Source organism: Corythoichthys intestinalis, chromosome 11 (assembly GCF_030265065.1).
Source record: "Corythoichthys intestinalis isolate RoL2023-P3 chromosome 11, ASM3026506v1, whole genome shotgun sequence".
Classification (NCBI taxonomy): Eukaryota; Metazoa; Chordata; class Actinopteri; order Syngnathiformes; family Syngnathidae; genus Corythoichthys; species Corythoichthys intestinalis.
This window is the reverse complement of record NC_080405.1, coordinates 39,371,291-39,388,263: the sequence shown is the minus strand read 5'-3', so window position 1 is coordinate 39,388,263 and position 16,973 is coordinate 39,371,291. Positions and strand designations below refer to the sequence as shown.

General features: G+C 37.7%; 1 protein-coding gene across 4 annotated transcripts in view; it reads right to left on the bottom strand.

Annotated features, from left to right (window-relative positions):
- Positions 1–16,973, bottom strand: part of flt4 (fms related receptor tyrosine kinase 4) — a 186,715-nt gene that overhangs the window by 68,173 nt on the left and 101,569 nt on the right. For all 4 annotated transcript variants that reach the window (XM_057850913.1, XM_057850912.1, XM_057850914.1 and 1 more), the window contains 2 exons: positions 16,729–16,913; positions 5,136–5,301 (listed from right to left, as the gene is read on the bottom strand). In XM_057850913.1, the coding sequence (XP_057706896.1) occupies positions 5,136–5,301; positions 16,729–16,913 (351 nt within the window). The remainder of the gene's footprint in view (positions 1–5,135; positions 5,302–16,728; positions 16,914–16,973) is intronic.

The following is a 16,973-nucleotide window of genomic DNA, read 5'->3' as shown; positions in this document are numbered from 1 at the left end:
TTCTTGCATGTTTGAAGGGAAAAGTTTCCATGGACGAGCAAATTCTGCATCTAATGACTAAACTTGAAGAGCACACAGATTTAGTATAGTACAGTAGAGCATGGAAAAGGTGTAGCTGCTGATTTCAATGCGCAAACATCATCGTCCCCCAAAAGGTTCTAGGGACTGTGGAAAGTTCCTACAGTGCGAAAGCGGCTTAGTATACCCAATCAGATAAAGAAAAGGAGTATTGAGAAGATGTTTAAGGAGGAACAAAGTGACGAAATTAAACAAATAAATATTTGATCATTTATTTTTTATCAACAGACAAGTATTACCAGTAACTTTTTGTGGCATCAGTTATACCCATGCACATACTCTACACAGATAGACTGGTGCACAGTTGCATATGATAATGGGTATAATTCATACTGAATCTAACCTTTTAGCCAGATTGCCAAAATCACCGTAGCGGAACCGCTGGACCCGTGCTGGCGCAGCTCCAACGACACGGGCCGGCGAAATTTCGACAACCCGGCCAAAAGGCCAAACTCTGCCTGCTCAACTTAGTCTTAACCCTTTGTACTGACTTCATTTTGAAAGCAAGAAAAAGGCTTCGAAGCACAAATAGACAATATATTCAGGTTGACAGCGATCAGACGGCAAGGCAAAACAGAAACAGACTCAGGCAAGGAGGCAGACTCGTTCCAAGGTCACCATATCACAAGTCAACAAATGTTTCCAGAGAAAAATGACAACAATAAGTTAAATATTCAGTCTTTTTGAAGGCTCTCATGGGGTGGGCTGTGGGCAGAAGAAGGGTGTGCTTGGGTGTTGTTTAGGATTATTGTCTGTTTGTGGATTGGACAGGAGGATTTGGGAGTTAATGTTGTCAGGGCAATAAGGGTTGTGGATTTTGCCACCTCAGCATCAAAGGGGCTCTTGGAGTCTTATCAGTTGTGTTATCAGTTGTGTATCGGACATTCTCTGGTGTTCCTTGTGTTGGGACAGGACGTCCCGCCATTTGTTCTGGACTGTCCGGGAGAACTGATTGCAAGAGTTGTTGGTGCAGACGTGGGCTTGTAGATTTCTTGCCTCGTCAGCGTATATCTTGCTCAGTCAGTTGCATGACGAGAAAAGATACTATTCCCTTCAATACCAGTTATACATGGAATATATACAGGGGTGAAAGTGGCTAGAATTTTTTTGGTGGGGGGTGTCTAACCTCCTAAAACCACAGAAATGCAAAGAAAACCTTTAAATAAAACACAACAGGATTTACACATGCATTATGCTGCTGCAATACACTTACTGTAACAACGCATACATGATGAGAGACTGATTTTGATACAAAATTGTATTGACAGAGCTTGGGAGAAAGCCGTGGAATAAATAAATGTTAAATATCAGTGATAACGGATAATGCCATACAAGCACTTTTTTAGGCTTGTTGTTAACACTTGTGTATCTAAATCTGACTTATTTAGATTGTTTTTTGTAGATGCGTTTGTGGCAGCCTGGCAATTTTGTTTTAACATCAAGATTTGATAGTTGCCGTTTGATTTTCGTGATCAAAGCACCGTTCCGCACACAATTTTTTTACCGGAACGATGTACCGGACCGTTCCGGCCCACTTCACCCCTACTATATATACACCGTATAAATGCAGTCACGACAAAGGGCGTGCAATCTGGGCTACTCACTTTGACTACATATCAGAAAAATGAAATTATGTAGGTTTTTTTTCAATTTATAAAACAAGCTTCTTTCCACAGGGATGCACAAGATAAAGGTGTTGTCTTTCCCTTTAAGAGACTATGTTAACCCTTGTAATTTAACATAAAGACCAGTCCATACTAATTTATACGTAAATGTTTGCATTTTTTTCCCCTCCACAGTATGCTTTTCACAGGTCGTATCCTACACCAGCTGGGTGTATGAGGGTGGTGGCCGCAGCATACATGGCACACTACAATGCCCACAGGCCACTTAAGAAACTCACTTACCAGAAGGGTCACTAGCGCAACTTATTCGTGTTTATCTCCAACTATCTCAGACATCCCACGTTCTAAAAATTAATTTTAGGGAGATGTTGATAGACCCTATCTAAATCTGGTTCATCCTTGCATGTCAGTTGCAGCCAAAAGTTAAGAAATCACAATTTTCCATCACTGGTGAGCTATTATTAGAACAGGCTCACGCGCTACTCATGTGGTCTTTGGTAGCCTCTGATATGGAGCCATAGACTTCACTATCAGTTGACAGGACACGGGGCTCGGGGCCCACCTGTAGAGGGCTTATTTTCAAAAACTTAAATTCCAATATTTTCAAAACCAAAGCGACCTAAAACAAAAACAGTCATATATGAGACTTCATGAAAAGTGACATAAAAAATTCAAAGTTGTTTCCTAATAAAATCCTGATTATTATTTTTTTTTATGCAAGTATAACAAAACTTATAATGGCTATAAAATTCTCAAATTTTACACTTGATGCACAAAAATCACCAAAGGCAGAGATAATCACCTATATTTTCAGGATCAGTTGCATTATTTACCATATGCTATAAACATAAGTTTTTGGCCAAAATAGCAACTTACTTTTTTTTTTTTTCTAATTTAGTGCAAGTTTTTAACAGCTAATAAATTACTCAGTTTTCACATCAGAAACTTAATACTTGAGGAAAGAATGCAGAATCATCTTAATTTTACTCAAAAAAAGCAAAATTTGCCTTTTTCTATATACAGTTACAACTTATTTAGGTTGAATTTCACGATTGTGTAGAGATACAAAATCCAACATGTCGGCCGTTACAAAGCAAAGAGCTTTTTAAGTTGAAAATTCTTGTAAATAAATGCCTAAATCGCATAATTTCTATAGATATGAACGTAAAACAGCCTAGATTCTTGGTTAAAAGCAAAAAACGGGCAGTTATTGTTCATTTAACGAAAATATTTCAAGGAAAACTTACGGTATTGTGTAATCCAACAAGGCAGCCCTCACAAGACAAAGAGCTTTTTAAGTTGAAAATTCTTATAAATAAATGCCTAAATCGTGAAATTTCTATAGATATGAACGTAAAATAGTCTAGATTCTTGGCTAAAAGCAAAAAACGGGCAGCTATCGTTCATCTTACGTAAACATTTCAAGGAAAACTTACGGTATTGTGTAATCCAACAAGGCAGCCGTCCTGAAACAAAGACCTTTTTAAGTTGAAATTCTTGTAAACAAATGCTTAAATCACGGAATTTAGATATGAACGAAAAATAGTCTAGATTCTTGGTTAAAAGCTAAAAACGGGCAGTTATCATTCATTTAACGTAAATATTTCAAGCAAAATTTACGGTACTGTGTAATCAAACATGGCGGCCATCACGAAACAAAGAACTTTTTAAGTTGAAATTTCTTGTAAATAAATGCTTAAATTGCATAATTTCTATAGATATAAACGTAAAACAGTCTAGATTCTTGGTTAAAAGCAAAAAACGGGCAGTTATTGTTCATTTTACGTAAATATTTCAAGCCAAAGTTACATTTTACGTAAATATTTCAAGCCAAAGTTATGGTATTGTGTAATCCAAAATGGCGGCCCTCACAAGACAAAGAGCTTTTTAAGTTGAAAATTCTTGTAAATAAATGCTTAAATCGTGGAATTTCTATAGATATGAACGTAAAACAGTCTAGATTCTTGGCTAAAAGCAAAAAATGGGCAGTTATCGTTCATCTTACGTAAATATTTCAAGGAAAAGTTATGGTGTGTAATCAAACATGTCAGCCGTCCTGAAACAAAGACCTTTTTAAGTTGAAAATTCTTGTAAATAAATGCTTAAATCACGGAATTTAGATATGAATGAAAAACAGTGTAGATTCTTGGTTAAAAGCAAAAAAACAACGGGCAGTTATCATTCATTTTACGTAAATATTTCAAGCCAAAGTTACACAAATTTTACCCATTGATTTTTTTTTCACAACGTTTTAAAGTGCAATGCATGGTGCTATTTAATATAATAATTACCTTGAATCCTCGACCAAATCACTCTTGCGACAATCCTACCTGCTTGTATGCAGTAAAACTTTCGTCCTATTTCCACCTAAATCTGGCGTTAGAACGCAGCATGTGTTTGACTTTATCACAGTGAAAGCCAACTCTACACTCTGCCTGGGTCCACCCCCCTGGCGCAATGTCTGTGGGAGCTGTCTTGTCAACTGATGGTGGAGTCTTTGATAGAGCTATTACTAACAGGCCTGTTTAGCTAATGCTAAAGGAAGAGATAAGCTGCAAGAGAAAACAGTATTGCTTACACAGTTAGCTTAATAGGGCGGACACCTTCAATTGTAAGTTTGTCCACCTTATCTTAACAAAAAGCTCAATTATATCCCAAAAAAATTCACATAACATAATGGATACCTCCAGGCTAATGTGACCAAAGAAAATATATCACGTTGTGTGACCATTACAGGAGAAGTACAAGGTGAAATTGTTTCTAAAAGGTCAATATAAACATACCTCAGAGTCCATGAAATTGTGAAAATGTCTACGGTTAAGAGGTGACCTATAAGTACACACTCCATACACCCACACAAGAGGTGGAGATAGCTTGGATGGCCTGAAGCCAGTATGAACAAAAATACAACTTAGCTTGAAGATGATGAATAGGGGTTAATATTAAAAAATACAGTATATAGCGAGGACAACACCCGAGGTTGAAGGAATATGGAAAAAGCCCAACAAATTGCTATGCATGGTTGTGCAAAAAATCTATTCGATCATGTCAAGGGATTGAGCGCAGATGGAGAATGAGAGAAAAAGCCCAAGGCGGTAAAATATATGCTTGGTAATAAACGTGTGTGTATGTGTGAACATTTGGCTGCGTGATTTATGGCAGTTAAATGTGAGCTCACACATAGCCTGCCTTTCCATCACATTAGCATACGTGTGTTGGTGCTTTTGGCTGCTGGAACGTGAGTATTGTAAGGATCCAAGAAAGTGACTCTAGTTTTTATCTTATCCTCTCCTCCTTCACTCCCTTCATCCTTTTCATTCACTCTCACCCTGCATCCCACTTTAGGTTTTTGTGTGTTTGATCTAAACTGCTGCTCTCACACCAAATAAAAAGAATAAAAGCTGCCCAAGTGAGTGTAATGTTCTCTCTTACGCTCTGTTGCGGGTAATGTTGAGGACACACGGGCTCCACTTCCTCCACTGCCAAGTAATGGTGGGAGCTGGGAGTCCATAAGCAGTACAAGTTAGCGTCTGGACGCTGCCGCTGGGGTAAGGACTGGATGGTTCTGCCACTTCTTTCTCATTTATCTGCGGGGCGACTGTGGTAGAGGAGCACAGGTTCAATAAACAGACATATTTCAATGTATACTGTTATTACCAAAGGAGTAGGTTTGGTCTCAACATTGGTAGGGACGATATTACCGTAATGCACATAATGCAAACAATGATCCAAATAAGGAACGAGTAGCTTGACCTTGTTGTTCCTTGTGGAGGCTGACCGGACCGCAGTAGTTTTGGTGGTTAGCAAGTTTAATGTTATGCTAACTGTTGCAGGTCGGACTTTCAGTAGCAAAATTAGTGGTGTTTCCCCCACCTCCACAACATTGACGTCTTTTTAAATGACTTACATTGGCCTCTGCTGGCTGAAATAAAAAACTTCTAATATCCCTCCTCTCCGAAGGGGGTGGCATGTTTTCGACATGAATCTGTCGGGGGTGCGTGAGTATGTCTGTGTCTTTGCGGCGGGGCGGGTCGCATCAAGTCATCAGCCAACAAAACGTTCGTTTGAGGGGGGAAAAAATGGACCGGCACATTCAGCAAGTGAAAAGGGATAAATGTAAGTCTGAACTTCATGAAAATAGTTCACTTAATAATGGTAGGGTCCATTCTATCGTTGCAACATATAGTAAGACAATCTAAATTACCTATATATTTGAACTCTATATAATGAAATATGGTTGCTTAGAAGTTGGTGGGGACAATTTGAGCATCCCGAAAAGTTGGTAGTGTTATGTCCCTACCGTCCCTATGCAAACCTACACCCTTACCTTGTATGAGTCAAGCAGGTTTTTCACGTGTTTGTATTTTCGCCTGAGTTTATACTTTTACTTTCGTACACATTTGATAAATGTTTAGAATACAAGCAAACTGTCACAGTAAAGAAAACTCTAATTTCTATTAGTCGCTGCATTGCAAGAGAACCAGAAACATACTTTTGGTTTTGAACATGATCAGGAAATTGAGTGTGATATCAGTCTAGAAGTGGGTAGAGTAGCCAAATTTTACTCAAGTAAGAGTAGTGTTACTTCTAAATAATATAACTCAAGTAAAAGTAGAAAGTATTAATTGAAAAGAATACTCAAGTAATGGGTAACATTTTGAGTAACTGCTTACATTGTCTGATTAACAAAACAATAATAATGGTATTTTTTTTTCTCAGCACGTCATCCATATGAACTGTTATTATACTGTACTATAACCCAGTCTTCCCCAACCTGCTAGCTTATAGCCACATATTATGCAGAATGGACTTGGTTGTAGGGTTCTCTTCTAGCTTAACAGGTAGCCTTTTCTCTGTAAAAAAAAAAAAAAAAGCTGTCCAAAGACGTTGCCACCCTCAGAACATAGTCAACAGCAGCTAACGTTACTGTTTACATTGACTGGCACTGGGCTGCTTTAGGTGTGAAAACACCCCAGTAATACAGCCAACCACTCGATGGCGACGTATGCAAATTTCTACTCGGATCCAGAAGCACAGGCCAGATAGCAGTCGTTACAAAATTATTTATTATTACTCTGCAGCCCTTTAGCAAATGTGCTTCAGAACGGTACTGGTCCCCGGCTCGATGGTTTTGGATCCCTGGCTGAGGCTGTTACATGACCGTATTATGCCAAGCAGATGACAAAAAAAAATCATTAAATTCAGACCAGAACATTATGACCCATTACTCATCCATAAAGGCATGAGTGCCCTCTAGAAGAGGTAAAACATTGTTAACCCTAAATGGTATAATGAAGTCATGTTGCGACATCTCACTGGTGAAACTGGTAATGCTAATGACGGCATCTTTGCCAAAAATAAAGTCAATATCTAAAATACAGAGGAAAAATGTAATGATTAGTGTATCCTAAAGTAGCGGAGTAAGAGTAGTGTTTCTTATTCACAAATCTTCACAAAAAATATCGTGTGGTAAATCTACACTAAGCAGTACAATTTTCTCAAAAAGTTACTTAAGAATATGTAACACTTAACTACCCACCTCTGGCTATCACTAATAGTCCACCAAATGGTAGGGGGGAAAAAATCATAACTTGGCCTAAACATAAAAAACAACGAATAAATATTTTTTCAGCATATAACAGAATTTATGCCTAAAAAAATGCTATATGTACGCTATGTGTAAATAGGCTAATTTGCGTATGCCACCGCAGGACTATGTTGCGGTTTAATGTAGGGAATTTTTCCTTTTTTTTGCTCATAGACGATATGTGACAAGATAGATGTTTTTTTTTTTTTTTTTTTTTTTTTTTTTAAATAACCTTACTATAGCATTTTAGTATGTAAATATATATATATATAGACATATATAAATATACACATTTACGGAAAACATTTACAGCGGGGCAAATAAGTATTTAGTCAACCATCAATTGTGCAAGTTCTCCTACTTGAAAAGATTAGAGAGGCCTGTAATTGTCAACATGGGTAAACCTCAACCATGAGAGACAGAATGTGGAAGAAAAAAAAAAACAGAAAATCACATTGTTTGATTTTTAAAGAATTTATTTCCAAATTAGAGTGGAAAATAAGCATTTGGTCACCTACATACAAGCAAGATTTTTGGCTGTCAAAGAGGTCTAACTTCTTCTAAGGAGGTCTAACGAGGCTCCACTAGTTATCTGTTTTAATGGCACCTGTTTTAACTCATTATCGGTATGAAAGACACCTGTTCACAACCTCAGTCAGTCACAATCCAAACTCCACTATTGCCAACACCAAAGAGCTGTCGAAGGACACCAGAGACAAAATTGTAGACCTGCACCAGGCTGGGAAGAATGAATCTGCAATAGGTAAAACGCTTGGTGTAAAGAAATCAACTGTAGGAGCAATTATTAGAAAATGGAAGACATACAAGACCACTGATAATCTCCTTCGATCTGGGGCTCCATGCAAGATCTCACCCCGTGGCGTCAAAATGATAACAAGAACAGTGAGCAAAAATCCCAGAAACACACGAGGGGACCTAGTGAATGACCTACAGAGAGCTGGGACCACAGTAACAAAGGCTTCTATCAGTAACACAATGCGCCGCCAGGGACTCAAATCCTGCACTGGCAGACGTGTCCCCCTGCTGAAGAAAGTACACGTCCAGGCCTGTCTGCGGTTCGCTAGAGAAAATTTTGATGATAAAGAAGAGGACTGGGAGAATGTGTTACGGTCAGATGAAACCAAATAGAACTTATTGGTAGAAACACAGGTTCTCGTGTTTGGAGGATGCATGACAATGATCCCAAACACACAGCCAAGGCAACAAAGGAGTGGCTTCGTAAGAAGCATTTCAAGGTCCTGGAGTGGCCTAGCCAGTCTTCACATCTCAACCACAGAGAAAATCTGTGGAAGGAGTTGAAAGTCCGTGTTGCCCAACGACAGCCCCAAAACATCAATGCTCTAGAGGAGATCTGCATGGAGGAAGGGGCCAAAATACCAGCAACAGTGTGTGAAAAGCTTGTGAAGTGTAACAGAAAACGTTTGGCCTCCGTTATTGCCAACAAAGGGTACATAACAAAGTATTGAGATGAACGTTTGGTATTGACCAAATACTTATTTTCCACCATGATTTGCAAATAAATTATTTAAAAATCAAACAATGTGATTTTCTGTTTTTTCTTCCACATTCTGTCTCTCATGGTTGAGGTTTACCCATGTTGACAATTACAGGCCTCTCTGATATTTTCAAGTGGGAGAACTTACACAATTAGTGGTTGACTAAATACTTATTTGCCCCACTAAATATATATGTCCCAATGTCAGCTGGCTACCGCTTCCATTTGCTCGAATTTTGTTTTGAGAGGTCATTTTCACAGGATTACTTTGGGCCATAAAAATGAAGAACACGCTTTTTCACAGGGATCCCGCATAACTGAGAGTAATAACAGTCAACGTGCCTGGTATACTGTAGACCTCTCTTTGCCGATACTTTAGTGCCCATCAGCAGTAAATGTCTGGTATGCTGTATAAAACCCCAACACAACAACAATTGCATTCATCATAAAAAGGAGATTGGTAAACTTCTCGAGTGATTGCACGGAGTGGAATTACTTTGTTATGCCTCTGAAACTCAACTTGAAAAGCAGAAAATTGCATGGTCAACTTTACCCTTGAATTCTGTCGGAACAATTTTTATTTTTGTACAAAGCAACAACATGGAGAAAAAATGTTGTTGTTTTTTTTTCCTTGGCTTGTGCCTCACCAGTCATTCCTCTAATTGTCACGAAAATTGTTTGAATACAATTTATTGTGATCCTGCTGGTCTCACCAGTCATTCCGCTAATTGTCATGAAAATTGTTCGGATACAATTTACTGTGATCTTGTTGTCAAAACAAAAGAACAAAACTAAACAAGCAATAAAAAAAAAAAAAAAACACTACATGCTCCTAGAACCTAGGTGAAGGTTTGTAATTATTCACATAGGGAGATGAAACATACCAAAATCAATTTATTCATTCATTCATTTATTTTCTCCACTGTTTATCCAGGATTACTGGAAAGCTGGAGTCCATCCCAGCCTAAAACCAAATCCAGTGCAAATTCGAAAATTGAATTCAAATCTTCCCAAATTAAAGAAGGTACACAATAGTTGGACTCATTTATGGATTACACCTATGTTCTCTATCGTGAAAATTAAGCCTGAAGAACCACATTTTGAACGCCGCACAGGTGGGCTCTGGCATGAAGTGCGACATAAGTGGATTTTTGTGCCAACACAATTACTGTAAGTGTTTTTGGATTCGGCAGACTGTTCTGCACCAAGATAAGTGTACCAATGCAGTGAGTGCATTTCCTTGCAGACATGGCTGGTGAAAGAGACAATTCCAGGTAAAAAAGACATACTTTTATTACTCTGCCAAAGAGGCATATGAGGTGGCTCTAAAAATTGTTCACTTCAGGAATATCTCTACATTGTGGTTCGTACAAACTGATGGAGAAAAAAATGCTTTGAATTAATTTCAGTGTGAATATTGGTTGAACAGGATTAAAATGTATTAAATTAACAAACTATATAAATCCATTGTTTTTAGGAGTTGAGGGAAATTATAACAATTTACTACATTAAATTATGTGCAATAAACAGATTACCGGTAGTTTTGCGCTTTTTAATGGAAACATTTAGTTTTTCTAAATATGAACATTAACAGAGTAAAAAAAACTACAGTATTTTTGAAAAACTGAGGGAAATTGTACATCAGTTTGCCACAATTTCATCACAGCAGATTATTTTTTATTTTTATTGAGAACATTTCTTCTAAATATTAATGGATTGCGTTTAACCCTAAATGACTTAACTATAAACCTTCAAGTACCAAACATTAAAATGGTAAAGCATAACTGCCCAAGTGTTTGAGAAAGAGGTTCACTATCCAATCATATTAACATAATAGAATCAATTAGCATATTATATTTCAGTTTTATATATTTTTTTTGCCATCTACTTGGCTTACCTGACGTAAAAATAATTAGAAAAAATATATATACAGGTTGTACTCGGGTTACGAACGAGTTCCGTTCCTATGTTGCTGAAGTAACCGGAATTTCCCTGTGAATCGGAATTAACCCTTCAAATAAATCTTAAAATATTGATAGAAAAAGTCCAAAAGTATTGTATTCGTTTAATGATGGAGGATACGCTGCCCTCTGGTGGCAGCATTGGGTCTGGCTGGACTGTCGCCTTGTATGACTGAGACGCAGATACAGACATCTGACATTCCATGGCCATGACATGGATAGCGGCGGTCTGGTTTGGCCCACTTAAGGTTGTAAGTTGTTTCAGCTAATAAATGTTTGTGTAAGCATTTGTAATGAAGTTTACAGCTACAGTTTGTGTTACGTGTGAGTGATTTGCTATAAGGACTGTAAATATGATAGCATTTGTTTTTTCGCATTTAAACTAGCGGACTTTTGTTAGGCAAATTAGGCTAATTTAATTTGCTAAATTTACATACTGATCATACCAGATCAGAGGGACGTTTGAACACCAATTGTTTTGTGTCCAGTGTTTATTGTTAAAATGCACGTCGTTTTGAACATAAGTGTACATATGTGTGTTACAGCTTTACAAATTGTCAAAAGTGAAGGAAGTAAAAACCTTCAAAAAGCACAATTGCCTTGTTTGCTGCCTGTAAAGCTGAACAACTTTACGTTTAAAGAGGACAGAACACTTCATACTAATAAAGTTAAGTAAAAAAAAATAAGCTACTGTGAGGTACAATAAAGTACTGTTTATGTGACCAAAAAAAATGACTGGAGACTAAATGGCGGACGAGACTCCTGCGTCGTAGAGTCGAAATCACGTAAATCAAGTGCGCCGTAACTAGACATGTGCCGATTACCGATTTCAAGGTATACCGTGGTATGAAAACGTCAAGGTTTCAAAACCGCAAAAAAATTCCATCATACCGTCCCTAAGGTTTTAGGTAGTTTTTACGTCCCACAAATGCAGGGAGAAGTACTCGCTTGCAGCTGTAAGGCTCAACTCTCCCCCACCGGTTGTTGCTCAGTGTCAGTGAGTCATCTGTGTTACATGATTGCTGGAGGAGTTGAAACTCCTGAAGTTTTTCCCCCATCGAAGAAAACGAAATCGCTGGTATGAGAATAGTTCGCTACAGAGAAGTTACAGACGGCCGCGGCTTAGAGGAGTAGGGCCAACCGACATGTAAAAAATGTTTGCGAGCGTGGCTGCCGAGGAGGCAATATCGCCAATATGATTTTGCATTTATACAAATTAAAGGTTAGAAAACGCTGCCAGGAACGTTTACCACCACCACAAGAGTTAACTCCAGCATGCTTAACGTGTCTAGCGGTGGTAAAACATGTGTTTTTTTTCTCTCTGGCAACTGTCTGTGTTGAGAGAGAGATTGTGTGTATAATGTAAACATGATACGAGTCATACACACATACTTTTTATGGAAAATAATTCAATTATTTTGGTTTTGATGGTAATAATGTTGAGCTGTGGCTGTGGGTTTAGGCTTAACTAAAGGATTATATTTATTTTGTTTGGAATATTTTATTCTTTTTGTATTTATTTATCTTAACTTAACATTATACTTATGTTCCAATTTGTTAATATGTTTTGAAAAATAAAAATCCTGTTCAATGGAAAAGTCTTTATTTTTTTTCTTTTTCCTCAGATATCTCAAAGTAACACATTCTACAGCTGTAGTTGCAATACCGTGATATTTTGGGTTAGGGTTATCATACCGTCAGAATATCATACCGGCACATGCCTAGTCGTAACCCAGGGACTACCTGTATATACAGGGGTTAAACAAAATGATGGAAACACCTTAAAAAATCAACAAAAACTAATTTAGTATGGTGTAGGTCGCCTTTTGCGGCAATTATAGCCTCAATTCTCCGAGGAATTGATTAATACAACTTGTGATTTTTTTTTCCCAAAGGAATTTTAAGCCATTCTTCAGTTAGACTACCCTCTAACTCTTTTAGAGACGATGGCAGTGGAAACTAATGTCTTAATTGAATCTCTAACACTGACCATAAATGTTCAATAATGTTGAGGTCTGAGGATTGTATCAGCAATATGAGATGCTCAACTTCATTAGGATGTTCCTAATGCCTTTCCTTAACAATCATTTTCAATGATTATGACGGCAAAAGGTGTTTCCATTATTTAGTCTAACCCCTATATTAGGGTTTGTCCGATCATGTTTTTTTGCCCCCGATCCGATCCCGATCGTTTTAGTTTGTGTATCTGCCGATCCCGATATTTCCCGATCGATTGCTTTTTTTTTTGCTCCCGATTCAATTCCAATCATTCCTGATAATTTTTCCCGATCATATACATTTTGGCAATGCATTAAGAAAAAAATGAATAAAACTCGGACGAATATATACATTCAACATACGGTACATAAGTACTGTATTTGTTTATTATGACAATAAATCCTCAAGATGGCATTTACATTATTACCATTCTTTCTGTGAGAGGGATCCACGGATAGAAAGACTTGTGACTTTGTATATTGTGACTAAATATTGCCATCTAGTGTATTTTTTGAGCTTTCAGTAAATGATACTGTAGCCATGGCCAAATGCATGATGGGAAGTGGAACCATGACTGTGTGTAGTGCTACCAATTGATACATCTTCTCTGCGTTGGGAAATAACTTAAGGTGTTAAGAAAAAGATCAATTGCTACCTTGCTTGCCCACATTGCTTCCCATGATATTTCTAATCGTAGGGAGAGGGATTGTAAGGCTTTAGCCAATTAAAAAAAGGCTCCAAAGGCTGCCAAAATTCACTCTACTCATTATACGCTGCCTTTTATCTCTTTATATAGGTAAAATGGCGCCATTACAGATTGAGCGCGACAATGCGTGAGTGGGACGTGCAGCGCATGCATTAATTGCGTTGAATATTTTAACGTGATATATCTTTTAAAAAATTAATTACCGCCGTTATCGGGATACATTTGATAACCCTACCTTAAGCCTAAACTAAAGACTCTGGATGAGTGTAACATATTATGTTTGTAACAAATACAATTAGAAAACGATTTAACCCTTTAAGGTCTGGGCCTATTTTGTCTGACTTTGCATGCCTTTGAAGTTGCCTTTATATTTCAAAGAAAGAATTGTTTACGATGGCCTGGTTTGGTCCCTTTTTTTGTGACATCTTGAACTTCATGTCCAAACTGTTGTTTCCTTCACTGACCAATTATAAATAATCATTTTGGGCCCCAAAAGACCAAAAATTCCAAAATCGTTTTGTAAAAATTTTTAATATTGATGTCCAATTGACAACCAAACATGCGTAACAAACGTTTTGAAACTTTGTAATATTTATTCAACATGTTAGGATGAACATTCAACCAAAAAAATTTAGAATAAATAGTCTTATATTTGACAATTCAACATAAACAACAGGTATAGCCATAGGCGTTTTTTGCCTTTATACATGCTCTAGTCAAAACAGGTTATATACAGCAGACCAAACAGTGAAGAACAGTGAAAAAATATACCATCTAACACAAAAAGTGTTTAGAGGCCATCTCTTTATGAGTTTAGGTATTGCGGCCCGTCACCTGATGAAAACTATGTACACACAATCGAGCTTCTTGAACACACATTTATATACACAAATTGAGAAGACTGATTGTGGGAAAAAAAAAAAATATATATATATATATATATATATCATTGGAAAAAAAAGTATTTTCAAAAATATTTACAATAAACAAGTTAAATTTTTTTCAGGCATGCCACTCCGAAAAGCAGTTTCGTCCTGGAATTAGACACAGGGCTACATCACACAGCCCACACTTCCATGGGGTGTCGGTCCTCTTTCCACCCTTCCATTTTCGTTTCACTTTGCTTTCATTGTCACTATAAATGTACATGAAAAAAAAGTCAGTATTTTTGAAAATAATAAAGTATAAAATAAAAATATATACAGCAATAAATAATAATGGAAAGCTATATGTATGACAATAGAAAGAATACCATAGCTGAATATGTGCTACATCCCTAATCTTCATATAGAAAGAAGAACACCACAAATTATAAATTCCTGCCTAGGATACACACAGTGCACGTACGACTTTGATCTGATATGCACATTTTATTATTATATACACAAACACACACTTATATTGCATCAAAATTAACTTTGTCTTGCAATATCAAAAGAAACTTTCAAAAGAAACTTTTTCAGCATAAAAAAAAAAAAAGTTGAGTTGGCTTACCTCTGCTCGTCGATGGCGTCACCCACGTGTTCAAATCCGTCACTATCTTCACTCGAGGACTCTTCCGAAGAAGACTATGACGACGAATTTGGACCATCCTCTTCCTCAAGTTGATCAAAAAGCACAATTGCTTGCGCTAAATTTAGTTTTCCGTTCATTCTCAAAGTCACACAAAGTCGCTCGCTCGACCCAAACGGCTGTCGCTCGCCACCTCGCTGCTTCAGAACACTCCTCCCTCTCGTTCGGTGGAACCTCGCACAGCAGTTATATTTATATATATAAAAAAATTTAAAAAACGCATTTTGTGCTTCCACTGTGACTTCGAAAGGATTCGTTTGATTTGTGTTTTTTTCATGGAGCTTCCGTTTTGAAAAAGGACAAGAAATGATCCATGCAGTGTTTTAATGTTTTTTTGAGAGGACAATAAAACTATAAAACTTAAATGACAATATCTCACGTTTTAGTTGGTCGATTGACTTCAAATAATAACGAGAGTAAACCGCAACTTCCGCACTTTAAAACGAGACCAACCAACGGCATGTGGGTGACGTAATTAAAACGTGAGGGCGCTTCAAAGACGTGCTCTGAGGACGCGCCGGCGCGTCCTTCGACTCTCAAGGTTTAATTAAAAAAAATATATAAATTTAAAAAAGGCATGGCCGGTATTTTTTTGCCGATTCCGATACTTTGAAAATGACGTGATCGGACCCGATCGATCCCGATCGATCGGGACATCTCTACCCTATATACAGTGCTGCTCGAAAGTTTGTGAACCCCACAGCGATGGTCAGATTTTTTGTAAAAAAAACTAAAATAACCTTATTAAATGTTAAGTTATACCCAAATCCACAATACTGACATTCCAAATAATGGACTGAAACAAAAGAAATAATTATATTGTCATTCTTTATTTAACAAAAGTGGTTGATTTAAGAAAAACTCAGATATCATGTGTGCAAAAGTATGTGAACCCCTTCAGTTAATAGGATATTGCGCCTCCTTTTGCAGAGATTACCTCAACCAAACGGTTTCTGTAGTGACTAATCAGCCTCTCACATCTACTTTGGGGGATTTTTGCCCATTCTTCCTTGCAGAACGCAGTCAGTTGAGAGAGGTTTGATGGGCGTCTGGCATGAACTGCTCGCTTCAGGTCCCGCCACAGCATTTCAATGGGATTTAGGTCAGGACTTTGACTGGGCCAGTCCAGAACACGAATCTTCTTCTTTTTCAGCCATTCCTTGGTTGTATTGCTGGAATGCTTTGGATCATTATCATGTTGCATGATCCACCTTCTGCCAAGCTTTAACTTCAAAACAGATGGCGTCAGGTTATGTTCTAGGATTTGACAATATTCCTCAGAATTCATGATTCCCTGGACTATGTGGAGTTGTCCAGGTCCTGAGGATGAAAAGCAAGCCCAGATCTTGACATTCCCACCTCCATGCTTCACTGTTGGGAGAAGGTTCTTTTGGTGGTATGCAGTGTTGACTTTTCGCCAGACATGGCGGTTTTGGTTGTGACCAAACAGTTCAATTTTGCACCTACATCAGTTGATGAAAACTCTTTTTAATTTAGTCTCGACAACACAACTGTTAAAAAAACAAAAAAAAACTACTGAATTGATTGATTAGGAAATCAGGTTGAAATAATAGAAAATTCCAAAATGTTGAGGGGGTTCACAAACTTTTGAGCAGCACTGTATATCGATACAGTAGATAGATAATATGCCACTGCAACTTTGTCATATCTCACAGTGTAGTTACCATTGACAACAAGCGTGATGTTAAGTTTCCTTTGCAGGGCAGCTGCACTGTTCTTCAGGACCACCGTGTAGAGGCCAGCATCCCCAGGATTGACATCTTTGATCTCCAAGGCGTGGTTAAGGTGAATCCTCATACGCTTCATCTTGAACTCAGGTCGCTCGTTAATCAGCTTTCTGTCTCTGTACCTTTTATACACAATACAACAGCTGCTCTAGTGCCTCCCGTTGAGAAGCACTTCCACTAAT